Consider the following 27,072-nt stretch of genomic DNA (forward strand, 5'->3'; position numbering starts at 1 on the left):
TCCCCATATTTCCTCTTCTGCCCTCCCATCCTTTCCTGATACTCTTACTTTCTGCATTATTATGCTATTACTAAAAAGTTCTGTAAAAGAACTCTTTTGGGGGTAAGTATTTGAGTGTGCAGATTTAAGTATATTTTTGCTTCTTTCCATTTATTCTAAAACAGTTGAAATATCCTTATAATGTATACTTTTTAAATTTTATTTTATTTTTGATTTTTCAAGACAGGGTTTCTCTGTGTAGCTTTGGTTGTCCTGGAACTCACTCTGTAGAGCAGGCTGGCCTGGAACTTACAGAGCAGGCCGATCCACCTGTCTCGGCCTCCCGAGTGCTGGGATTGAAGGGTTGCGCCACCACTGCCAGGCAATGCATGTTTTAAGCTGTAGTGTTTAGAGTTACAGGCAGCCTTCCAAATACTGGGCTCATAGGCTACCCTTGGCTCCGTCCAGCTTTCCAGGCTGTGTTTGAGCTCTGTCTCTGTGCTCCATCTTCGCTGGCCGTCTCTCCTGTTCTTTTAAATCTGTTTTCTCCTGTGAAGATGCAGGTAATTGTTCTTAAAGGCCCCCTGGACAGTACTCAGTCTTGAGTGGGCCCAGCTCAAAATGCTCAATGCCATCACATCTGCAAAAACAAGATGGTTTTTTCCACGTATGATAGTATGCACAACTGTCAGAAATTAGGGCAAAACATCTCCGGAGGCCATTCTCCAACCTTGCACAGCTCTGTTGGCTTCCTTTTGGGGACGGTGTGGAGTCAGATGTTGTGGTGCATCTGTCAAGAACCGAATGCCCTTGCACAACAGATACTGTAGACCAAGGGTTCAGAACCCAGATACGGTGATATTAAAAAAAGCACCCACGACTCTACAGATGATATCTTGCCTTACCAGAGACTACCATGGTATGCGGTACTGCACCAGAGTGCAAGGTGGCTTTTGGAGGTGCATCTGGCATATGCTGAGCAGCAAGGCCCCATTTGTGCGTCCACAGCCCCTGCAAGGTGACCATGTGTGACTCCTTAAACGCATCATGAAAGCCAGGAGAGGAACGCAATCCCAGAAACACTGGAGCCTTGGGGTGCAGGGGGCGTGGTTAGGAGGTGGGAGGCAGTGCAGTGGTGTGTCAGCTAACTGGGAACAGCCACTGCCCCCTCCCTGAGTCCTGTCATCGCTTCCTTCTGTTTATTCATCTTCCTGTTCCTTCGAGGCATTGAGTGTTGGGTGTGTTGTTGATTCAGGAAGTTGCTAGGGGGGCTGTGGGCTCCGCTGGAGAGTAAGCACTTCCTGTGTGTTCTAGGCGCCTGGACAATCAAGCTTGTTTGGAATTGATCTTAGGTGAGTTTTATAATCCTTTCCCACAAAACCAACCAGGTGGGAAACAGGAAAAAATACCTGGTGGAGTCAGTTGCGTTCTGGAGGCGGGATGGGAGTTCTCCTGCTCGGTCCCCTCTTTGTAGAAGAAGGATGCCAGGCATAGTTTGGTAATGTTTCCTATTGCATAGGTCTCTACTGCCAGGCAGGGCAGCTGGTCCTTCTGGTTCAACTTGCCCAGTTCACCAGGCTCCATCTGAGGTTAGAGATTTTCTTTTCCTGTAAATGAGTACCGGAGGACTGATGTTACCTACAGTGGAGGAGGAGGCGGTGCAGCAGTTGTGGCGTGCTGACGCCAGCCCTGTTAATTGGATGCCTGGGGCAGTCAGTGAGTAGTTCAGCTCTGATCCTAGGTTAAGAGCTGCCAACTTTTCATAAGCTTTTCAGAGACTTTCAAAGACCCCGAGAATCCCGGGGAGGATGGCGTCCTAGGCCTCGAGCTGGCCACTGTGACAGCTCTTTTTTCAACACCTAGTATCTCATCTTCAGCTGTTAGTGGCTCCGCAAGGCATCTACTGTGCCAGGCGCGCGGCGCTACCTAGAGACAGGTTCACGTGGTCACTTGGCCTGAAAGCGCCTCCCTGTAGGTTTTTCCAGATCTAGGACAGACAGCAAAACAGAGTTGAGTGCCTGCCACCTCTTCTTGCCTACCGTGTCGGACGCGCGCGCGTTAGGACCCAGCGGGGTAGCCGCGGGACCCTAGAGTGGGCGTGAAATCCATTGTGACGTCACGGGGCGGGGCTTCCTCTGGCTGGGACTGAGGGACAGAAGGACCGACTGGCGCGGCGTGGCTGGTAAGGGACGCGGATTCGCTTCACTTTGGTTGCTCTTTGCTTTCTGACGGCGCCTCCCTTGGGGGGAACTTGAGGTCTTGGGGTCCGAGTTGCAATGTTTCCCTCTGGGCCACGCGTCCACCCCTCCCCCTACTAGCTGAACCCGTTTTGGGGCGGTGTCACTTCGGCTACAGCTCTGGGGCGGTGCACCCCTAGCACTCTACTCCTCCATGCACCTGGGAGGCAGACAGATGGGCAGGCGCACATCTCCATCTCCCTAGCTTTCCTGGGAGCAGGACGGGTGTCTGGCTCTGCGGGAAACCCTGGCGGCGCGCCCCGGGGAGCTGCGCACCTCGCTGCCAGGCCCTACCTAGACTCCAGGTCCGGCACAGGTGCGTCCACGTCCAGTTCCTGTCAGTGATTTACCCCCGTTCCCTCTTCCAGGTCCGGATGGTGGCTGACTGTGCAGGATAGCGGCGGCCATGTGGAGGTGACAGTCAGCTTGCGGACTAAGAAGAGAGCGCAAAGGAGCTTGGACCAGGTGGACGTCGTTGGCTGGCAGCGCGGCCTTGGTGCTGGCGATGGAAGCGGAAGGCTTGGGTTGGCTTCTGGTCCCGCTGCACCAGCTGGTTTCTTGGGTGGCCGCAGGGGCCATGGTCTTCGGAGGGGTGGTACCTTACATCCCTCAGTACAGGGACATCCGGAGGACTCAGAATGCCGATGGTTTCTCCACCCACGTTTGCCTGGTGCTACTGGTGGCCAATATTTTACGGATACTCTTTTGGTGAGTTCAGGACTTTCCTACCTGGGAGTGCTGCTGGAGAAATAAATGGCTTTGTTCTTGGGGGGTTTCAGGTAGCAGCGAGTGGAGCTGTCTACTTACCGGGAAGATCTCTGGAAGAGCAGGCGCTTGTTCTTCAATGGTGGTTGAGCGTCCTAAGCTATTACTGAACTTCTTAGGATGCGTCATTTCCAGCAGATTGTGGCAGGGCTGGAGCCGAGAGTCAAGTATAATCTCCAGATCTGCTCGTTAGTTTAATGTGTCCTTACCTTTGTATGACACATCCTGGGGCCTCTCTGTGGGCACAGTTCCTGGATCCCTGCCTTTCCTTTCTAGTGTGTGGAGTGGGGCACCACCACGCCCAGCTTCTTCCTGACTTCTTAAGTGACTTGTGCCTTAAGTAGGAAGCCAGACTTTTCTCTATAATACTTAGGGGGAGTCTTTTTTTTTTTTTTTACTTTTCTTGGGTCAACTGCCTCATCTTCATTTGCATTCTGCTGAGGAAGTTGGAATTAGTTTTAACAATTGTTGAAACCATATGTACTTGAGGTTTTTGTTATTGTTTTAAGACAGGGTTTCACTATGTAGCTTCAGCTGTCCTGGAACTCACTATGGAGACCAAGTTGGCTTCAAACTCAGAGATCCTCACTGCCTTTGCCTCCTGAGTACTAGGATTAAAGACAGGCGCCACCGTGGCCATCCCATACATATTTGAGAGGACAGATTTTCAGAGGAAATAAAAGTCTCCTCATTGCATACTAAGCAAAAAATGTAATTTACCTTCTGGCCAATCCCAGGTGCTCTGTGCGCATAAGGAAGGCTATTCATGTAGTTCTCATGAAGGTAGCTACCTGCAGAAGCTGAGAAGAAGGGATCCAAAGATCTGGTGGCAGAGCTCTTTGCTTTTGACTTTTTGTTTACTGTTGGAAATGTCCCAAGGTTTTTCTAACCAGTGTTAAAATCAACTTGACTGATGGGTCAGTGAGATGGCTCAGAGGGTATAGGAGCTTGCTGCCAACTTTCTTCCTCATGTCCTGTTGGTTGTCCTCTGACCTCTACACGTGCGCCATGACACTTGTGCACACACACATAAAGAAATAAATTCAGTAAATCTACGTTAAATAAAACACACCTACTTTGTACAGTTCAGTGAGCTTTGCCAAGGGTGTTCATTCTGAATTTATGAGTAGGCGGTTTTCTCTGCACTTTTGCACTCTGTCCCAGCACTGGGCCCCCTGTGTCTCAGGAGTAGCTAGCTGCCTGGCTCTGTTAGGAGGTAAGTTAGTGAGCTGACTCAGATGGAGTAAGCTGGGCATTGTTGCAGCATTGGAGGATGCCATCTTCCTGTTTGCTTTGGGCCAGGAACCTTCTGAAGAAAGGGTCATTGAGTTCTTACTTTTGTTTAAAAAAAAAAAAAAAAAAACAACTGGGAAATTGCGTTTCAAAGATTCCTTCCTCTTGCCTTCCCCTGGGAAGAGGGTGGAGGTCCCCAGCTGGATTGTCTGGGGCCGGGTGCAATGACGTCGTAGCCCTAATTAAATCTAAGGTTGACTGGAAGCAGATCTCCGATATAACCAGGCTCATACTGTTGGCTAGTCTGTGTGTACAGGATGGAGCCTTGATTTTAGGCAGGCTGCCCAGTGTAGCCACACTTTAACTTTTGTAGGGATGGCATACTCACTTTTAGGGTTGCCTACTGCCTGAGGTCAGACTACTGACCTGGTTTGGAGAAATCAGAAGGGAGGCCATTTTCCTCTGGGCACTAATGGAGAGGGACAGTGGGACTGGTCTCATTTTGTGCTGGGGCCTCTGAGAAGACTTCGAATGCTTTTCATTGTGGGGTCTGGGTTGCCTTCTGTTGATGCAAGCCTTATGCACAAATGGTCTCTTTCGTAGAATCCATGTCCCAAGATGTCCTGGGCTACCCCAGGCCTCCTGTGGGCACTGTGTACAGGTCCTGGTTTCCCAGTGCATTCTAGAAGACCGAGGAAAGGAGGAGTTGAGGGCCCTGGCCCTCCTGAGTGTTTCTACCTGGGAACTATCTTTCCAGATCCTCACAGGATGAAAGCTAGAAGTCTGGACAGTATCTGGGACACTGGTGCCTGTCTGTAGAGACCCTGATGTGCCAAGGTGATATAATGGTTCTTCTGTGCTTCATTATAGAGCCTTCCGTAGCTGTGGTCTTGCCATCCCTCTCAAGGTTTCACAGCTCAGCATCCTCTTAGACTATATAGCCAAAGGCTGTAGTGTCTGTGCTTTAACGGGGGAGGGGGGGGTCATCCCTTTCTCGTTCACACAGCTCCCTCAGGGTGGAGGAGAGCAGGTCCTGGTGGTGGCAGGCTTCAGATGAGATGAGACCCCTTCAGAATATGAAAGGGGTGGAGTTAGAACCTCACGGTTTTTCAGTGCTAACTGGGACATAGACATTAGAGCTCATTAGAGGTTTGGTGCAGGGTTTTGTTTTTGTTTTTGTTTTTGTTTTAGGCTGGACAGTCCCGCAGGAAAAGACTGCAAACCTAGGGATTCAGAAACGTCTGGAACCCTCATGCCTGTAATCCTTACCGTGTTACAGAACTCACCTTTAGCAGGCTGTTCTCAGTGTGGGTTACAGGATTTTGTATTTTTGATGTTAGAAGCTGGGGCCAAGTGATCCTTTATCTAATGCTTGCAGGCCAAGAGAGGCAATAGAAGTGGAGAGTGGCCACAGTGGCACTCACTTTAAGACTTGTGCCCAGGTTCTGCTTGAGCCAAGGTCTCCACCCAGCCCTGGGAGACCTGAGGCTGGTGGTGCTCCCTCTCTTCCACTGCTGGCTGGCAGCAGGTCTTGGCTGTGAGTGTGAAACACTATCTGAGAGGTGGTAACTTTCTGCTACAGTGGTGATAAGTTTCCTTTGATATGTAGGGAGTAGCTGGAGTGGTGTAACCTCCTCCTTGTATGAGTTTTTCTGTCACTCTGTAACTTGGAGAGGTTGTCCATAGAACTGGTTGCTGGACTTGGTCAGTCTTGTGCACCCCACTCCAGCACGTGTTTCCCCGCGAGGAGTACCGTTTCGTTCCTGGGAGTCCTTGGACACAGCATCCACTGTGGCCGTTGCCACTGGCCCTCAGAACTGTTCTGCTAACCTCCAGTTTGGAGCAGGAGAGGAACACCCTCGGCAGATCTGCTCAGCAGCAGACTGTTGCCATTTAATTTGTTAAGAAGTGGCACTTGAAAAAATATATTTAAAAATGGATTTTGTTACACTTTGTTCCCTGTTGATCTTGTTCCTTATACCTTTTGCACTTGTGCTTTTTGACAGTTTGTGTCTCGTTTCGGCTGCCTTCCCACACACAAAGCCAGCCAAATAAATCCCCTGTTCTGCTTGCTGGTCTCCTTTATTGTGACCATCAAGCTCATTAGGGTTGATTTTGATGTGGTCATGGGAACATAGGCCTTGACTTTTTTTCTCTGTAGTCTTTCCAGCAGTAGGTGTCAGTTTGTTTGGGAAGCTATGCCTTCAGCCTCAGGTGGCCCTGAAGTGGCACCTCCACATGTTAATCTTCCCACGTAACGTTCTCTGTGAGCAAATTACCAGCTGGACAGCCAGTGTGGAGAACGGTTCTTAGGAGTGACCAAGGGCTTGGTTCTGTCTGCCAATAACTAAGGCTCATGCTCTGCGATGATGGGTCATAGGTGAACAGATCTGGGGGGCAGTGTGGTCACCACAGAACCTGGGGACATATCCTAAGAACAGAGCTTGTCCTACCTGTGCCAGATCCTATTTCCACTCGGTGCCTAGGTTGCTCTTTTCTAAGCTCCCCTGACCTCACGTAGATGGTTAGTCTGTGGAGCCATGAACTCCCAGGGGGCTTTTGGGCCTTGAAACCTACACAGAGGACTTGTAAGATCCAGGCTTGGCTTGCCACCCTGCAGGAAACTGAGACTTGCCCTGATGGCAGAGGAGGGCCTCACCGGTAGCCTGTTCTTCCTTGTGTAGTAGTGTACTGCTGGCTCTGATTACCTGGGCGGTACATTTAGAAAATGTCCAGAGCTCTCTGAAGGCCTCAGGCCAGTTAGGAGTCTCTCTGACTGAGAATTGTTTGTAGACATAGCCTTAGGGTAGCTTGCAGATCAGTTACAGGGTAAGTATGCTCCACACCATAACGGGACAGCCTTTCCTCACAGAGTGGGCAGGCCTGGCAGACACACTCTTTGAGACACAGGCAGGATTGCCCTGCGTATCTCCAGGTGGTCTTTTACCAATTCTGTCACGGCAGAGTTTTGAGAAATACTTTTATCTTATAACTAACTTATTGTCAGGTCTGGCTTGGAATTTGCTGTGTAGTCAAAGCTAGCCATGACCTCCCCATCCTCCTGTTTCCATCTCCCAGATGTGGGCCTCTAGGAATTGACCATATACCCAGCATGTCAAATACTGCCTGGTTTTCATGTGTGGATTGTTTTTATTTTTTTATTTTTTGGCAAGTTCCTGGTGTAGCAGTACCCACATGGATGCTCTGATAAAATGTGCCTCTGGGTAGACTTGGTGCTGGCTATGAGTCAGCAAGACCACACACGCCCCAGCCCCGCCCTGTCTTACCCCCACTGTGTCCCTCCTACAAGTTTTACTGGCAGCCCTTCTCAGCTCGAGTAACTCCCGTCCCAAGAGACCATTGTAGTCAGGGGGCTGCAGACATGGAGGAGAGGCCAGGACTGTGACTCAGTCTCCCCCCTTTCAGGGAGTAGCGCTGTCAGGCCACTGTGTGGTATCGGCTGAATGTCGTGCTAATCACCAAGTAAGGTCTCAGAAATAACTTTCAGGCCAAACAAACTTCTGAGGCTGACTGTAGCCTGCATTTGGGCTTTACAGGGGTGGTGTAAGGGCTGGGCTGGGACCTGCCTTTGGAGATGAGCTGTGTGGGCTTGTCTGTCTGTCAATGCCTGGTGGTTTTCTACCCTGCCAAGGGCATGTGCCAGATCTTGCTGGCTGCTGAATTGCAGTTCTGCCCTCCAAAGCTAACGGCCCTAGATTGCCTAGTGGGGGGGGGGTAGTTAGGGAGAGAAAGTGGCCCTGGGCTGGGAGGCCTGGGTGGAGCGAGGCTTTTTGGTGGGGATAGTCCTGGCTGCCTTCTGTTGGTAGTGGAGGGTGGAAATGGAAAACTGGCACCAGGCCACACGTCTTCCATGGACACTTCATCTCCAGGCAGGATGCAGAGCTACTGTGGTCTGGAAATAGTGTCTTGCCTGGTGAAGACTAGACTTTGACAGGAGGGTAGGTATGTAGGGTCCTCTAATACCAACGGGTGGCCCTGGGTGGGGGCCACAGAGACTAGGTCAGAGTCCATGGTGAGGAGAGAGAGATGTGGACTTTGGAAAAGCCTTGTGTGTGCATGGTGTTCCAAATTCCTTGCAGAGTCTGGCTTGGGTCCCTTGGCCCTTCCTCACTCTAGCCCAGTCGCATGTGGAGACCTTGGAAGACTAGGCAGCAAGTGCCAGGGCTGAGATGCACGCATGAGACTTTACCTGGACTTCATACCCATTAGCAGCTCAGGTGCTGGCTGAGGAGGCACTCTTGAGGAGGTACTCTTGAGGCGCACTGGCTGAGGAGGCAGTAGCTGAGGAGGCACTGGCTGAGGAAGCACTGGCTGAGGAAGCACTGGCTGAGGAGGCACTGGCTGAGGAGGCACTCTTGAGGAGGCACTCTTGAGGCGCACTGGCTGAAGAGGCACTAGCTGAGGAGGCGCTGGCTGAGGAGGCACTGGCTGAGGAAGCACTGGCTGAGGAAGGACTGTGGTTGTGCTGGCTGGGGCTGGTATCTGTTCCCTTCGTGATTGGCTGTCTTCACTCCCTAGGTTTGGAAGGCACTTTGAGTCCCCGCTCCTGTGGCAGAGCATCGTCATGATCCTGACCATGCTGCTGATGCTGAAGGTCTGCACTGAGGTCCGTGTGGCCAATGAGCTCAACATTAAACGCCGCTCCTTCACAGGTGGGTGCAGCATCTTCTAGGAAGGCTCGCCTAGTCAACAGACAGAACTTAGCTTCTGTGAAGCCAAAAAACTACTTCACTGTTATCTAGGCAGCTTTCATTTCACTAGATGACGATTATCTGTAATTGGTAGTAGTGTTTTCCAGATTGTTAAAGACTAAACAATTCACAGTTTGGAACAATTAAGATAAGATTTTCTTTCCCAGAATCTGGAATCGGGTGGGGTTTCCTGGCACTTTTGCTCACATCCTCACTGAGTGTTGTCAGAGAAGAGCTGGAGAGGGCAGAGTTGTTTCTGAGGGCAGCGGTCAGGTTCACCAAACCCCATCCGGGTGCCCGTTAGCCATGTCCCACCTAAGGCATAACACAGCCGGGTTTGTGTGTTCTGTGGCCTGAGGACGTAGGCAAGACCCATCACCTGCTGAGCATAAGCCACTCCTTGACCTTGGGTAGCTCAGAAAACACAAAAGTACTTGGTGTTTTTGGCCCTTTCTTCTCAAAAGCGTTCTCATCTGTACTTGGTGGTAAGTGCCAACTGGTGGGCTTCTTGTGCACCAGAGAGTTAAATTCTGCCTCCTCCTTCTAATTCTAGTTCTCTTTTCTCTTTTTTCTTTAAGGCTAGTTCTCTCTCCACAACTCACACTGGCCTTAACTCTCAATCCCCCTACCTCAGCATCCTGGGAATATAGGCACATACCACCACATCCAGAAAAAGCCTTCCTTTGATCTTTCCACTAATGAACTAGTACAGCTCTCTCTCTCTTTGGATTTGTCGGAGAAACAGATGACAGACAGGAAGGCAGGCAGACACACAGACAGACAGACAGACAGACAGACAGACACACACACACACACACACACACACACACACACACAGAGAGAGAGAGAGAGAGAGAGAGAGAGAGAGAGAGGGAGGGAGGGAGAGAGGAGAGAGGGGAGTGTTTGTTCTTGTTTATAGAAGTATTTAGTATTTAGTTTAGTGTTTAGTCTGGGAGATGGTGTCGCTGTGTCTTTATTTCTGATCATTACTTTTGCCCTATTAACAGGACCCTTCTGTGCTCCCTTTTCCATCTAGTTGTAGTAAAACAGGTGAAGCCAGCCTCGTCTTCATTGAAAGTGGCTACACCTGGTAGCTATCTTCTGCTGAGTTCTCGTCCATTCTTTCCACATTGAGATCATCCCTAACCTCCCCTTAGCATCTATTCCCCGTGTGTGTGTGTGTGTGTGTGTGTGTGTGTGTGTGTGTGTGTGTGTGTTTAAAGCAACACCAGTGCTGGTGCTGATAATATTGAGAGTCCTACCGTGAGAGAACATAGCTATCGCATAGGAGCTGAGGCTCACAGCCCTCCTCGGTACCATGGCCTTGCCTTTTAGAAGCATGACCTGCCTTTCTCTCGACTCCAAGCTTCCATATAGCCTTGGAGCAGGATGCCATTGTGGCTGCAGGATGATGCACCATGCTCACACAATAGGAATGCTGAAAGGCCAAGGGGACAGTTGTACCCAGCATCCCAGGGCTCCCTGCATGTTGGCACTGCTTCTGTGCTGTAAATATGAGAACAGGCGTGTGACTTCGATTGCCGTGTGTGTTGGCTCTGATGTGACCCATATCACATGTCAGCTGCAGGAGGCTTGTGTATAGTGTGGCCGACTTAATGGCATTTGTCTACCCAGGCGCGCACTGTCCTTCACCTCAGGTGACAGTGAGTGTAGGGAGCTTTCATACCCGAGTGCCACAGCGCAGTCCAGATCAGAAAGTGTGGTCCAGTTGTTTTCTTGTGTGTTGTCGTTCTGGGTAAAATTTCCAGGGCACCATTTGTATGCTGGTGACTAGGACTGAGTTAAACTAGTGAAGCAACAGTTTCCAGGCCTAGGACTGGGATACGAATTTTTATCAGGGGCCCCTAATGGGCATCAGAGTAACCTCAGAGATGTCCCTTAATTTAGGAAGGGCTTCTGTAGACATGATTAAGATTCATGGTCTTGGGTAAGAACCTTTATTCTCGGTCCCCTTGTGGCTAGTCTAATTTCAGGGGACAGAGCAGCTCTCGCCACATGGCCCTGAGCATCGCTGGGCCTTAGACCTCTGCGTGGAGCAGCAGGGCTTGTCTGAGAATTATTATTTTTGTTGTTGTTATTAGTTTGTTTTTTTTTTTTTTTGAGATAGGGTCTTGGGTGTCTTAGAGCTCACCATGTAGAGCAGGCTGGCTCAGAACTCACAGAGATCCTCTTGCCTCTGCCTCCTGAGTGCTGAAACTAAAGGTGTGTGCCACCAGGCTCGCCTGAGAATTCTTGATATTTACATCCTTAGCAATTTTAGTTTTTGAGTCCAATTCATATTTACAGGGCTTCATGTCAGCTTTAGCTAAGACACTGGTCTTAGTGTATTCCTGAGAATAGCTTTAATGAAATGTGTGGGTTCATTTTCTACCATCTGTGAAGAGGAGGAGGAGGGTGGTGTCTGAAAAAAAAAAAAACCCAGAAATGCACCCTGGTGCCAGCCCACAGCCACCCAGCCCTGAAGCTGCCGAGGTCCCGGGGCTCCGGAGACACCTCTCTTTCTTTCTTTCTTTCTTTCTTTCTTTCTTTCTTTCTTTTTTTTTTTTTTTTTTTTGTTTATTATGTATGCAGTGCGCATTAGATCACGTTATAGATGGTTGTGAGCCACCATGTGGTTGCTGGGAGTTGAACTCAGGACCTCTGGAAGAGCAGTCAGTGCTCTTAACCACTGAGCCATCTCTCCAGCCCCAACACCTCACTTTCTTACAGCTGTATTTTACACAGAAAGTTGGTGCCTTCTAACAGGCCTTTTAACACCTTCCCAAGAAGGGATATGGTCTGGTTGTACTGTGAGCCTCATAAGGCACAACTCAGGCAAACTGATTGTGAAAATAATTTATGAAGGGCTAGTAAGAAGTCTCCTTCTGTTAAGCCCGAGGAACCCCAGTTTGACCCTTGGCACTGACTCTTGTGTGTTGTCCTCTGAACTCTACATACACGCCATGCCATACATATGCACACACACACATACACAGATAAATAAATGTTAAAAAGTTGAAAAAAGAATTAGTATAAACCTGTGTGTGTGTTATGTGTATGTGTACAGGTGCATACGATGCAGAGGGCAGAGGAGGGCTCTGGGTGTTGTCTTAGTTAAGGTTTCTGTGGCTGTGATGAAGCACTATGACCAAAAAACCAAGCTGGGGAGGAGAGGGTAGATTCCACATCACAGTTCACTATCACTGTGATAGTGATAGTGACACAGGAAGTCAGGATAGGAACAGGGACCAGGAGGCAGGAGCTGATGCAGAGGCCATAGAGGAGTGCTGCTTACTGACTTGCTTCCCATGGCTTGTTTAGTCTGCTTTCTCATGGAACCCAGTGCCACTGTCCCAGGGATGGCACTGCCTGCAATGTGCTGGGCCCTCCCCCTCAATCACAAGTTAAGAAAATGTCTCACAGCTCCATCTTATGGAGGCATTTCTTCAGTTGAGGCTCCCTCCTTTCAGATGACTCTAGCTCGTGTCAAGTTGACCTAAAAGTATCGAGGACAGGTTTCCTGTATTTCCCGTTGCTTTATTCCCTTGAGGCCAGGTCTCTTGGTGAATGGAGAGCTTACTATTTTCCATCGAGGCTGTTGAGTCCATGTCAGCTTTCTGTGCGCGCGTGCTGGAGAACAGAGTTCAGGCCCTCATGCTTGTATAGCTAATGCTTGTACCCACTGAGCCATCTCCCCAGCCCTATGAAAACATCTTTATTTTGAGACAGAATCTGTGTAGTCCTGGCTGCTCTGGAACTCCCTGTAGGGACCAGGCTGGCCTTGAACTCACAAAGATCCTTCTGCTTCTGCTCCCAAGAAAGGATGGGGACGTTTAAAAAATAGTTGTAACTTAATGTTTTCCTTTTCTTTTTTTAAATGAAAGCTTAATTTTTTCCAGTTGTCTTAATGTTATACCTTTAATTTTAAGGGTAACTAGTTCAATTTGCCAGTTAAGATTAAAAACAAAGAAACAAATGGGCGCACTCCTCTGACATGACTTTAATCCCAGCATTTGGGAGACTAAATCAGGTTAATCTCTGAGTTCAAGGTCAGCCTGGTCTATATAGCAAATTGCAGGCCAGCCCGGGCTACACAGTGAGACTCCTTAAGCAAAAAACCAAAATAAATGAAAAGGAGAAAGCACGATTTAAAACTGTTTTCTTGCTATAATGAACATGCAGAGGTTAATCTTATAGTAGACTTTGAGGAAGACAGGATGAAGGAAGTAAAATAGGCCCTTGTGACTATTCTGAACATTTTGGTACATTTTCCAAGTTTTTTTCTTTTACAGTCAGTGGCTTATCACCAAATCTGTGTAACTTCCAAAATTAGAATCCCACGTTGCATGAGACTTTTTCCCCAACCTCCCTCTGCTTGCTTAGAATGTGAGGCTCAGCCAGGCGGTGGTGGCGCACACCTTTAATCCCAGCACTTGGGAGGCAGAGGCAGGTGGATCGCTGTAAGTTCGAGGCCAGCCTGGTCTACAAAGTTAGTCCAGGACAGCCAAGGCTACATAGAGAAACCTTGTCTTGGGGGGGGGGGGGCGGTGGAAAGAATGTAAGGCTCTAAGTACTGAGTCTTGGGGAGGCAGGGGTTGGGGGTGGCTCCGTGGGACAGTGTGGTGCCTCTTCCTGCCAGGCAGGTGCTCTGTGCCTCTGGAGCCCGTAGAGAGTGGGTGTGCCCTGCGGGTGCTTGGTGTGTTTTGGTTTTCAGTTTGTTTTTAATACGTGAAATCACTAACACTTATAAAAGTGGGCAGAGAGTCTAAGTAAGGCCATTTATGGTTGAGCTCACATCATGTACCCACCCTGACCCCTACCCCTCACTTGACCCTATATCCTGATCCCACCCTGACCCTTGACCCCTGACCCCCACTAGGACTGGGACCCAGGTCTGTTCCTGCTGGACAGGTGTTCTACCATTAAGTGGCTTCTCAGCTCAGTCCAGCATGTTTCGAGGCAAACCCCAGACATCACTGCCTTTGTAAATGGTTCAAATGTATCTCCAGAGCACAATTCTGAACACGTGGATGGTGACCCCTTTAGGGGTCGAATGACCCTTTCACAGGGGTCACCTAAGACCATCAGAAGACACAGGTGTTTACCTTATGAATCATAACAGTAGCAACATTACAGTTACGAAGTAGCAATGAAAGTTATTCTATAGTGGTGGTGGTGGGGTCACCAAAACATGAGGAACTGTATACATTAAAGGGTTGCAGCGTTCGGAACATTGAGAAGCACCGCACTAGAAGGTGATGTAAGAAATATAGCCAAAAAAGGACCCACGTCATCCACATAAGTGCACAACTCCATATAATCAAACATTCCGTTTGTGTGGAAATTTCTGGCTGTTTGTTCTGACTCTCGGCTACTTGGTCAGCCCTTGAGTCAGGGTCTGAGCACAGGCATACTGTGAGGGCTCGTGCTCTTTCTTGCTCAGTAGTTGGGCTGTGTCTTTTCTTTTTAACATTAATTACTCTTGAGCTAGAACCCCTCCGCAGCACCTCCCCCTCCCCGTCTCTCTGCACTGTCCACTGAGAACTGTGATTTATCTGTGGGCGCTTTGCAGCAAGAGCAGGCCTGAGCTGCAGACTCCCAAGGGCCTCCAGGAACCTCTGTGGTAGAGACTGCAGTAGGCATCCAAGCAGTTGCTGCCTCTCAGTCCTTTTAGCCCTGGAAAAGAATTTTAAAGGTAACTGGATCCAGAGGTTGATTGGTCCCAGGAGGTCTTTCTGGGTTTTCAGGACACAGAGATGCCAGGGTTGTGGGTGCCTGAAAAGGAGATGCTTTATCCTTGAGGGCTGCACAGTGTGTGTTCATCATTAGCTGGAGCACCTCTGGGCAGAGGCTCCATGGCCACTCACTGAGTTAACAGGGGTCTGATATGTGGAAGAAACGGAGGTCTCCGTCATCTGTCAGCTTCTGTAGAAGCGGCACTGATGACTACGGTATGCTGAAGGATGAATTCAAACGTGCATGGAGCTATGAGGTGTTCCAGTTTGGCTGCTTTATTGAACTCGCCGGTGCCCGCTGGTTCAGTGGGAGCACTTAGGTAGAAGCACTAGGTCTTTGGACCCTTGCTCCATCTCTGCAGGGTGTTGCACGTCATCTCTGCTCTGGACTGTAGTGGATTGTGTCTCAGCAGAGTCTGGGGTTGGATCTCTCGGGCCCAGGCTGTGGTTGTCCCTGGCTTTCTCAGCGGGCCTGGGTTTTGGACCCCATCAAACCCCCCATTACTACACACATTCTCCCTGCTGAGCCCTTGTGGCAAGGCCAGCTGAACTTCAAACATAGCTTTGCTCTTCCACCACCTGTGACCCAGCCATGTTTCGCTGGAACCCAAAGTATTATGGGATGTGTGCCATAGCCCACTCTGCTTTCCTAAGTAAGAATAATAATTGCTAGAAATGTGGTTGCTAGAACAGTGGGTAGATTGGAGGAGCATACACTCAGGCTTGAGTGCTCTTAGGCCATGTTCTGGCAGAGATGTGCCTCCGAGTCACCATCAGTGGTGTCTTTTCCCAGATGCACTACCAGCATATGTGTGTTCATTTGGGTAATTTTGTCTCTAATTTACTTGTTTGTTTTTTAATTTAAATTTTGTTTTACAGTGTATTTTTTTTCCATTTTAAATTTCTCTTAGAAGTTATCTGACAAAATTGTGCCTCACAGACAGGTGGTTGAATTTTTCTGACATGTGTCAGAGCTCTGGGTAGGAACTTTCTCCAGTAGATGGGTGGCACCTATAGGTAAAGGTTTCTTTCTTTCTTTCTTTCTTTTTTTCTTTTTGGTTTTTCGAGACAGGGGTTCTCTCTGTGTACCCTTGCCTGTCCTAGAGTCACTTTGTAGACCAGGCTGGCCTCAAACTCACAGTGATCTGCTTGCCTCTGCCTCCCAAGTGCTTGGATTAAAGGCATGCGCCATCACCGCCAGGCCATAAGGTAAATTTTTATGGAGTGTTGTGAGAGGGTTGGTTACCACCCTGGTGCCTTTGCAAAAGCTTTGCTATTACTGCTACGCGTCACAGCAGGAACTTGTATGCTGGGCCTGCATCCCACCCCAGTTCTAAGCTTGGTTCACCTTGGTTTTATCTCCTGTGCTGCCCTCTAGCCCACCTGCAGCCAATGTCCACAGCCGGTCACGCACATAGCAACCCAAGGTGGTCATGCTGGGCAGACCTGCATGCCTTCCTGAGCCTTGGGAAGTAGGGCGCACCTGTGTCAGCTTCTTCAGCACTCCCACGTGAGCCTAAGGCCTCACCTTCAGGTTACCCGAAAACCTAGGCTGAGAAGGGAGAACCTGGGCTGCTGTGTCTTTCTTGCAGTCTGGTCTTGGAAGTCAAATAGCATCTGAGGATTGGAGAGGATGGGAACACACACACACACACACACACACACACACACACACACACACACTATCTCTCAAGGGTAGGTCACAAGTTACACTTCCTGATGAGGGCCATCCAGCCATTTCTGGGGCCACATCCAGATGCCCAGTGCCTGTAGAGAATGCAACACATCTGTAGAGATGTGTGATGGTTGCAAGTGTCTTGAGCTTTTCTCAGCTTGGGACTTTCTCCTGTCTGCCCTATACGCAGCAGTTTTCAGCTCTAAGCCTGTCTGACTGTGAAAACAGGAGACTGTAGGTGCCTGAATGTGCCAGCACATTCTAGCTCTTTATCAAAGGCACTAGTGAGCTTGGCCTCAATCGTAGCTGGGTGCCAGGAGGCTACACTTTGTGCTCTGCCTGTGGTCTGCAAACCACAGATTTGGTGATAGGTGCCCATTACTCACAGGGAAGAGGTCATTGACTGTTAGCTGTCAACCGTTTACTTCCCCAGAGTGCTGGTAGGGACACAGCCTGTGACCTCACATCTGTTTCAACAATTTAAGCCCCAGAAAGTGAGAGTCTGCCAGCTGGCCTGAGGTACCCTGGCACGAGGTGCTTCAGGCTATTGACCTGGTGCAGTTGTTAGCAGGAAGGTTAAAGTATAACCTGTTGGCGGGTTCTGCTGGCCTGCTCGGTCCAGGTGAGATGTCCGCTCAGGCAGGCTGAGTGTCCTTGTCATGGTGTCTGCGCAACACACCTGTCACATTCACTGTTGAACTGGCTGCCCTATGGCAGCCGGCCTGTTACTGTGTGAGCTCTAAACCTGTTGTGTCATGCAGCCTGTGAGAACATTTCAGCTCCTGATTAACTGTTCTCAATCCCAGGCTGCCTGAGCTTCTAGGGACATAAGAATTGGGGCCTGTCCTACTGCAGTTGTTAATGCCCCTTGACTGTAGAAATGAAGTGAGAATGTGCGGGCTTAAATTATGCTGGGGATTCCTGCCTCCCCTTAACTCCTGTGCACCAGCTTAGGACATTATTAGAAGAGAGTAGATTGGAGAACAGTTCAGAAAGCAGATTTTTTTGAACTCAAAGAAACAAAACTTTTTTCTGCTCTGTTGTTGTTCTTGTTTTGTTGTTGTTGTTTGTTTGTTTAATTAAGAAATGCAACAACTGTAGGAAATACACACTGCCAGTGTTAAAAACCAGTCTGTTTTTGTCTTCTCTCTTTGTTTTGTCTTTCTCTCTCTTTTTGAATGTAGCCACAGACAGTAAGGACGAAGAACTCAAAGTCCCCCCCAGGCGGCCCTACCTGGGTATGTACTCCTGAGACACTGGCTCCATTTCACCCCTGCAACCCGTCCCTCTGCCAACACCTCCATCCGCACTTACCTGTGACGTCAGGAGTCGCTTCCCCAAGCATGGCTTGTTCACACTTAGCCCTCAGCTCTGCTGCTCACAGCCTGGGATGTTTTAGAACATGCTGATTACAAGGGACGGGGGGACCAAAAGGGAAGGAAGAATGGATGCGGAAAATTGAAGCACACAAGCTTTAAACCGATGACAAGCTAACTCTTTTTGATGGTGTGCAGATGGCATTATTACCCTCGTACCCTCTTGAAGGGTCCATTGCTATTCTGTAGGAGAAACACTGGCTTTACTTAGTGATCTGTGCCTTACTGAACTCTGTCGGCTCCGGCACCGTTCGTGGACTTCCTGAGAGTGCCCACCCAAAAAGTCACATCACCTGCAAGAAGGGACAGCAGTTTGTGTCTTCCTTCCAGCCTCCCCTGGTACCCTGGCTGGACAGAGGCGAGAGAAGACGGCGTCCTGCTCCTGGCTTCACTGAGGACTTCCGTCTTTCCTCATTAGCTGTAGTGTCACTCTGTCTTCTCGAGGTTGTCTTGCCGAGGGGCTTGGCTTGGCTGTCGTGGATGGCACGGACCATGCCTGGCACCGAGCCGTGTCTGTGGAGATGACTGCGTGAGTTCTGCCTTTTCTTGTTTTTGTGGTGCTTTATGGGGATCAACTGTGTGTTGAGCGGAGCTCTGTTTGATTATGGTGTCTGGTTACCGCTGCACTGCTGGGCGCCATTTGCTATAATACTATGTAGCGGGTTTTCTTATGTCCATGTTCATGAAAAGTTATGGTCTGGGGTCCTGTTTTTTCTTGATGGCTTTGGTTTTGGTATATCCTAAATATATGCTAGTGTTATTCCAAGCAGTGGGTAATGAAGTAAGTTCTTAAGTGTTTGTGAACGGTTGCGGCCAATTCCTCTTTACATTTTTGGTTCACTTACACTGTGAGGCTGTCTGGGTCTGGGTTTTTGTTCTAACACTGTCAGCTTCACCCGTAGACTGTTGGTCGCTTCCTTCCCCCACCGTGGCTGTCTGTCCTGAAGTCTGGTTTCAGATGCACCTCAGCACACCTCTCCAGTCTCTTGCTCTTGTAGTCCCTTTCCCTTCCCTGAGCAGTCGGCAGCGGTACTTCTTTTATTCTTGACTGGCGGTTTTACTCCTGTCTCCTTCCTTTGCTTTTGTTTCTCTACTTACAGCCATGTCAGTTCTCCAATCTTCTCAAAGAGCCAACTTTTGGCTTTGTTGATTTTTCTTTATCTATTTTACCTAATTCCACTTTAACCTTCCCCCCGCCCTGTTTTGGTTGTTTGTTCTGTACTCTGCCTGCTTTTGCCAGTGAGCACTTTCTTCTGGCTTATTGATTTCTTTCTTATTATTGATTTTAGGTTTTTTTCCTATTGTACTTTGAAATATGTGTTTACAGCCAGGAGTTCACTCTGTGGTGGGGGGACTGACCTCCCGTGTGTTTTGGTCTTCTGTGCTTTTTTTTTTTTTTTTTTTTTTTTTTTTTTATCTTAAAGTGGTTTTTTTCATTCCCTTCAGAATTTCTCCGACCCATTTACTGTTTAAGACTACACTGCAGCCTTCACATTTGTGAACCCCTCAAGTGTCTTTGGTGGTTTCTATTATAATCTGCTGAAACTATAGAGAATGCTTCCATTCAAATTCTGAGGCAAAGCTCGTTCTGGGGCTTCTCCTGTGGTGTCTCTCCAGGACATGTCCTCACTGGTCTGAGGGGAGGTGGGTGCCTCTTGGGTCATGGTTGACAGTAGTGCTGAGGCCTTCTTTTTCCTCACTATTTCATCTGCCCAGCTGTATCCATTTTGAAAGCTGGTATTGAAGTTTCCGAATATTTGTTAATTATCTTTCATTTCTGTCCATTGTTGCTTTCTTGATTTTAGAGCAGTTGTTAGGTGCATATGTAGTTGTGTCACACTGACCTTCTTTGTTATTATAAAATGTCTCCTGACATTTCTCATGGTATATACACTGCCACCAAGTGACCTTTCTAGAGACTGGGTTCACTAAGTTGCCTCTGCAGCCCAAGCAGGCCTTGAAGGTTTGACCTTTGCCTCAGCCTCCCAGGCAGCCGAGGAGCTGGCCTGCCCCACAGATCTGGCTTACGGCCTACTCTAATATTAGCATGGCCTCTGTGGACCGCCTGTGGTTGTGCTTTGAACAGCAGGCAGATGGCAAGTTCAAGGACAACCTGGGCTACAGTGCAAGACCTCATCTCAAGAGAAAATAGAAAGCAAACAAAAACCAAAACAAAACACAGGGCCAGTGAGATGGTTAAGCTGGTTGTTAGGCATTTGCTCTTGAACCTGGAAACCTGAGTTTGATCCTCAGAACCTATGAAGTGGAAAGAAATAATAACCAGTTCCCGCATGCTGACCACTGACCCTCATGCGCACACCATTGCACTCACGCAAATGGATAAATAAATGTTGTACTAAAGAAACAGTTTCTGTCCTATTACCTGATTAATGTGTGGTAATGATTTAATCTGTATTTGCCATTGTGTGCTCCTGTTCTTTTACAGTGCTTAATATTAAGTGAATATTTTAATAGTGTGGTGTTTTGATTCCTTTAATGACTTAAAATTTTTTTTTTCGAGATAGGGTCTCTCTGTGTAGCCTTAGCTGTCCTGGATTCGCTTTGAAGACCAGGCTGACCTCGAACTCACAGTGATCCACCTGCCTCCCAGGATTAAAGGCATGTGCCACCACGCCTGGCCTCCTTTAGTGATTTTTAACTTTTTTTTTTTTTTTTTTAAGATTTATTTATTATTTATACAGTATTCTGTGTGCATATGTGCCTGCGTACCAGAAGAGGGCACCAGATCTCATTGTAGATGGTTGTGAGCCACCATCTGGTGGCTGGGAATTGAACTCAGGACCTTTAGAAGAACAGACAGTGTTCTTAACCTCTGAGCCATCTCTCCAGCCCTGATAGCTGTCTTTCTTAGTAGTTTCTCTGAGATTTACAATACAGATTGAACTTAGTAGAATCTTTTAAATTTGTACAAACTTCACTTTGGTCAGATGCAGAAATTCCTGTGTTAATTCCCCCCTTCCTAACCATGATCTAGTTGTTACTTTGGTTTTTTTGTTTTTGTTTCGAGGCAGGGTTTCTCTGTGTAGCCCTGACTGTCCTGGACTCGCTTTGTAGACTAGGCTGGCTTCCAACTCACAGCAATCCGCCTGCCTCTGCCTCCTGAGTGCTGAGATTAAAGGCGTGCATAGATTTCTCTCCTTTCAAAGAAGATGAGGGAAAAAAGGAGAAGTTACTCTGTCAACCTTCTTTACAAATTCTGGCTATCCTCTTTCTACTTTATGTCTGTGGATTTATGCTTGTATTCTTGTAGTTTAGTCTCTCTCTGTGTGTGTGTGTGTGTGTGTGTGTGTGTGTGTGTGTATCTCTGTGTGTGTGTGTATGTATGTGTATCTCTCTCTCTCTCTCTCTCTCTCTGTGTGTGTGTGTGTGTGTGTGTATCTCTGTGTGTGTGTGTGTGTGTGTGTATCTCTGTGTGTGTGTGTATGTATGTGTATCTCTCTCTCTCTCTCTCTCTCTCTCTCTCTCTCTCTGTGTGTGTGTCTGTGTGTGTGTGTGTGTGTGTGTGTGTGTGTGTGTAGGGAATGTTTTCCAATGCCATCCAGGCTGCCCTTGGCCTCCTGCCCCACCCCCAGTGCGAGCTTCCAGGTGGGCAGCACCGTTCCCAGCTCACTTGCATCTCTGTGGAGTAACCTATATACACTTGTCACTTTTGTCCTGTGCGTTCATTTACATGACCTCTGATGTCACTTTGATTTCCACACGGATAACAACAATTTGCCCAGTTTTTGTTCACCTGGGGACTTTGTTTCCTCCTCATTTAAAAGGTAGGCGCTGACTCCTGGCTGACAGTACTTTTTCTTTTCAGCACTTTGAATGTCATCTCTCTGCCTTCTGAGCTCCATTGTGTCTGGTGAGAAGTCAGTGGCCCATCTTACTCGGGGGTGGGGGGGGGTCCTCTGTAAGTGACATTTTTTTCTTCTGCTGCTTTCAAGATTTTTGTCTCTGCCTCTGACGTTCAGCCATAGTTGGTGAGGTGTCGGAATCAGTGTCTCTGTACTTGGCTGTAACGGCGAGCCTTGGATAGTCAGGTCTGTGATCATGGTCTATGAGCCCTGCCCCTGTTCTGCTCTCTCTCCTCCTCTTGAGCATGCTCACTACGCCTGTGCAGCTGCACCTGGTGTTGCCTATGGTTCTCAAAAGCATGGTTAGTTTTCCTTATTTAGGCAGCGTAATCTCTGTGGAGGTATCTTGAGGTTCACTGACTTTTCCATCAGATCGGATCTCTTTTTGAGCCCCGATAACGAATCTTATTTCAGACAGAGCCTGCAGCCACCCCAGATTCTCCTGGTTTTCAGTGATTGTCCTTCCTTGAGGAATGTCCCTCCAACAAGTGGGTTAACATCCCGGCTCCCCTGTTAGTTCTTTATAAACACTCCTAGGCTCCTTTTAGTTCTCACCACGTATTTACAATATTATTCTAAAATTTTTTCCTGCTTTGCCTAACATCTCCTCGCAAATAGTGCTTCTTGGTTTTTCCAGTTGTTGTCCCTCCATGTAGGGACTACATTTCCCTGTTTTGTTTTGTTGTTGTATGTTTGGTTGGTTTTTTCCCATACTGGATGCTAAAAGTTAATATTGTGGCACCCACTGCACTAATCTCCTACCTGGGGGAGGGTGCCTTATTTGCCGATGTCCTGGTTTGGTTGGATGGAGCAGGCTGAGCCCACATTCCTCCAGGCCTGGCACTGGATACTGTGCTTCTCCCTGTCAACTTTGAACTCCTGAATGTTCCGCCCTCTCTGGCACCACGTCTGGCCTCCACTTCCATTGCGGCTCCTGTTGGCGTGCAATACTCGGGGTGATGCTACATCACAGTAGGCACTGGGGGTCGTTAAGGCCAGTCTGAAAATGGCTCCGCTTTCCGGAAAGTTCTTAGCTGCCTGCTTCTTTTCCCCTCAGCTGGCCATGGAGCTACTAGCTGCTGCTGCTGCTGGTTCACCATTGCTTTCCTTTTTCAAGACAGGCTCTGCCATGGAGCCCAGGCCAGCCTGGTAGTCACTAGCTTCCTGTTTCAGTTCCCCGAGTGTAAAAATTATGGGTATCCAGCCAAACCTGGCTCAACTTCCTGTAGGACCCAGGTCTTTATTCTTTGCTAGCTCTCTGGAGCCCAGGCTTACCTATGCTCTGGTCTGAGTCTGTGTCTCTTGGGGCGGGGCTTTGAACTCTCTGCTCCCATACCTGTCCCCCAGGACAGAACCTCAGATACTGCTCCAGAGCTGGTGGCAAGAGCTGTGATGAGCCTCTCGGGCAACAACTGGCACTGAGGACAGGCCCTGGAGGGTGACCTTTTCACCTTTTCAGCCTTCTCCTCCTGGTGTGGCGTGTCCGCCCTGTGTAAGGTACAATAGTGCCACCCAGGATTCTCAGCCTTGGCCCTGTGTGGAGGTCCTGCCCTAAGTGGGCCACCTGGGGATGGAGCCCAGAGGAGATGAGCTAAGCAGGTGAGGGGCGTGCTGACTGCAGCAGGTCAGCCCTCATGCTGCACTGGTGTGCTCGGTGCACAGACCCGCTGCTTCTACGAATTGCCTGCTGCTTTTCTACAAGTGCTTACCTGACTGTTGTGTTTAACTCGAACCTCTGGCCTTGACCACATGCTTCAGTGCTATCTGTCAGTGCCATTGATGGAGAAACTTGGAGCTAACTTGGAGCTGATGGTTCCAGACCTCTGTTGGCATGCTGGAACAGACAGAGTCAGAGAGGACTCCTGAAATGAGCGAGAATCAACAGCACCAACAGCCTGTATATAACAAGCACCTCTCCCTCCAGCTTCCCTTGGAGTAGCTGCCACAGCGACGACGTGGCACCACCACTAGCGGCAGTACCATGACACAGTGACGTGGCACTACCACTAGTGGCCGTACCGCCACACAGCCTTATTTGTGCAGCCTCAAGTCTGATTGGGATGCTGGCCTTGGTAGATGCTTGCTTTGTTCTGGCCACGCAACGGGTGCTCCCAGTCAGTTTCCCAGGGCACCCTGTCCAGAAGCCAGGAGAGGGGACTGAATACGGCACACCGCCAGCACTGCTGCCCAGCTTCCCAGAACATTGGTTCTGGGTGTCCGGAGCCATCATCTCCTGGCTGAGACGAAGCCTGTCCCTTGTCTGCTGTGGGTGAGGGCAGTGCTTGGGGTGGAGAGAGACTACCAGTTTGGCCTAGAAGGCCAGGAGGAACAGTTCAGCTGTTGCAGGAGGTCTTGTTGCTATCTTAAGTTCTACTGGTGTATCTGACCTTAGGGAGAGTGAAAGCTGACACCGGCCTGTGGAGGGCTCGAGCTGTGGGCCTCTTGTCATCTCTCCAGGTGAGGCACCGTGCCCAGGCATCTTGTGTGTGTTTGGCCCTGGGACCTGGGCCTCTGCCTCCTAGCCTGAGTCCTTGTGAGCATTAGCTGTAGGAAGGAAGGCTGGCATGAGTCTGAACCAGGCTGGCTAGGATTGCGCTTTTTGTTTGTTTTTGCATTCAGCCTTTTTGTTTGTTTGTTTTTTGCATAGACATCATCACCAAGTTATATTTGGACCACAGTGACTTTTTTTCTTGAGCCATTTGAGGTTAAGTGTATTTTCCAAATGCAAGGATGACTCCCTGTAACTACCCAGAATGCTGATGTCAGCAGGTCCCAGAACCCTCTAGGCAAATAAGTTGCTGTGTACTTGATTGTCTTACCTCCAGGAGCACCCTGATCTGCTCTTGACTTTGTAAACCTGTGCTAGGCTGTGCTTTCAGCCTGTTTGGCCTTCCCCTGTTCCTGATCTGGGAAGTTCTGTCTTATTTGGCTTTCTGACCAGGCTGGGCTGGGGGTTGGGGCTGGCCTGGGGCCCTTAGGACAGGCAGTCTGAATCTCAGGTGATCCAGGCAGATAGATAGTCCTGCTAGACAGAAGTGAAGGTCAGACCACACTGCTGAAGAAGCAGAATGCAGCCAGTGTGTGAACCACCCAGAGAAGTGTGGAGTCTTCAGTAGTTCATCAAAGAAGATGGAGAAGCCAGATGTGGTGGGCCATACCCGGAGCCCCACTGCTCAGGAGGCCCAGGAGTCTGAGACCAGCCTGGGCCAAGGCCTCATCTCTCAGACAAATGAAAACAAATGAGTGAAGTTACCCTTTATGTTTTTCTTTTCTTTTCTTTTTTAACATCCTTCATTGCAAAAATAGTCACCACAGACATTGCTGGACAGACCTGTTCTTTGTACTAAGGCTGGTTGGGATGTGTGGCATAGCATGCTGGGTGGGACCCTGGGAGAGGAAGGAGGAAGGAGATTTGTCACAGCTGTCTAAGGAAGGCCTTCAGGTTTGTGTGACTCATGGGGAAGGGCTTGGGAGGAGACTCTGCTCATGTGCTGCTGAACCTGATTCTTCCTGGGTTCCTGTGCAGAGCCCTGCTCTATCCTTTAATTGCCCAGCTAGGGACAAAATAACCAAATTTCCTGTCTCTTCTGCTTGGTTTAAGGATCTCTCTCTCGATGCTGTTGTCTCCCAGGATAGTGAGAGCTGTTCTGTTCTAGATTGCTGACCCAGGAGTCTGTGATGACTGCAGGACATGGGCATGCTCATTTGGGATGATCGTCCCCTTGTGGCCTCATTAAGTGGCCTTGCTCGGTGATGCTCAGAGAAAGAGCCGTCTGTGTTAGTTGTAGCTGATGTGAATTCTCCGCACTCCCAGATTCACAGACTAAGGTGTGGGTTCTGAGTGGCCAGCTGAGCTCCTGCTAGTTCCAGGCCACAGTCCAGGCTCATGTCTCTGCCAAAGGGATATGGTACAGTATGACAGCCACAAGAAATCTTCCTGGAGCTCAGAACCTGTGGCTGTGGGTCTACCGTGGTAGAAACATGCCATAGTCCTACTTGCCAGTTAGAGCTGTGAGTTGTCACATGTCCTGTCATGATGTCATTGGGGTGGTCTAGCCTTACCCAGCTCACTACCCCTAACAGCTCAGGAGACTGAGCCCTTGCTTCATGTTGGTGCCGAGCATCAGCAACCTTCCCCCCCCCCCCCCCAGGCATCCTCTCAGAAGTGAGTGATGCTGCTCATCCTGGCAGGACCCTGACCCTCTGTTGGCCTGGAAGAGAGTGATCATTTCTGAAAACTCACTTCTCAGGTAGAGAGACCTATACCTGGTTCCTCACTGGATCTGGGGTTTGCTCTAGCTCTTCGATGGCTGATTGTCATTGACTTAAACTCTAGGCAGGGAGCTCAGATAGCCCAAGCCCGCACTGCCAGGTTCTCAGACACTGTAAAACACATGACATGCTCTCTGGAGAACGTGACTTGTTCTTAGCTTGCTGCTAAGGAAGCCAGAAGGCTTTACCTGAATTGGCACAGACTAGCCACACGGGGGTGCTGGCGGGCTGCTGTCAGAGGTGTCAAAGCTGCCCGGTGTAACTGTGGGTCCTCAAGGCGGTATCCACTGCTTCCCTGGAGATGGGCTGTTGAGGGTGAAAACAAACAAAGAGACAAACAAACAAACAACAACAGCAAACCCACAAAGCCCTGGCCTGGCCTTGGTTTCTTTCTGTTCTCAGTGCTGTGGTGGGCCCGGGGTTTTTTCCTCCTCACAGCAGTGTTAGGACAGCCCTGGACTCTACCCGTGGGTCTAGGAGGACTTTGACTTGACCTTAGGACTTTAGGGTGCTGAGTTTTCCTTTGTGTGCTTCTTGGCCACTTCCTGTCCATTCCTTTTGCCTAATGCCTTTTTTGGGTTGTCCATCCTGCTGCACATCATAGATTCCGAAGGACATTAGGGCTTTCAGCAATGCTTGTTTCCGGTTATTAATGTGTAAGTATCCTGCGGAGCTCTTTACTTTCCCAGGAGGAAACTTGGGGTGCTGTGCCTCCCCTGTTATCTCACAGCCTGTCTAGCCAGCTGTCCTGGGAGCCACCCTTGCCCTCATCTGGCCCTTGCTACCTGCTGTTGAAGGGCTCCCCCTGGCCTCCAGGTTTCTGGTCATCCCATTGCATGTGCGGGGATGTTGCACCGGGCTGATGGCTTCTTTCCAGTGCTCTGTTGGGAATCTGTTTGCCTCTGAGGGTCCTTTTAGCACCCCCTGAAGGTGCTGGATAAATGGAGAGGTGATGTGTGGACCCCTGGGGTACAGTCCAGCTCTGCTTGCCTTTGCTGCTCCAAAGAAGGCTCCTTTCAGGATTGGGCTGCTTATCTGAGGGCCAGTGCCTGCTGCTTAGGGCGTCATCAGGATGCACTGGAACTGTGAATCAGGCCAGGCCAGAATGGCGTCAAGAAGGCTCTAGAGTGCAGATAAACTCAAGCCAGCACTCGAGAGCCTTAGCTGTATGTAGGGTGGCGTACGATGGCACTGTCATTCACTGTCATTTACCTTTGCGGCCTTT

At 49.3% G+C, this 27,072-nt stretch overlaps 1 protein-coding gene across 4 annotated transcripts in view; it reads left to right on the forward strand.

Moving 5' to 3' along the window:
• The first annotated feature begins 2,528 nt into the window (after positions 1–2,528).
• Positions 2,529–27,072, forward strand: part of Slc66a2 (solute carrier family 66 member 2) — a 33,605-nt gene continuing 9,061 nt past the window's right edge. The window contains exons 1-3 of one of the 4 annotated variants that reach the window (XM_051163731.1): positions 2,529–2,924; positions 8,754–8,887; positions 17,521–17,574. In XM_051163731.1, the coding sequence (XP_051019688.1) occupies positions 2,722–2,924; positions 8,754–8,887; positions 17,521–17,574 (391 nt within the window). In that variant the 5' untranslated portion in view covers positions 2,529–2,721. The remainder of the gene's footprint in view (positions 2,925–8,753; positions 8,888–17,520; positions 17,575–27,072) is intronic. The other 3 variants (XM_051163728.1, XM_051163732.1, XM_051163730.1) reach the window with 3 other exon arrangements.

This window comes from Acomys russatus, chromosome 20 (genome assembly GCF_903995435.1).
Source record: "Acomys russatus chromosome 20, mAcoRus1.1, whole genome shotgun sequence".
Taxonomy (NCBI): domain Eukaryota; kingdom Metazoa; phylum Chordata; class Mammalia; order Rodentia; family Muridae; genus Acomys; species Acomys russatus.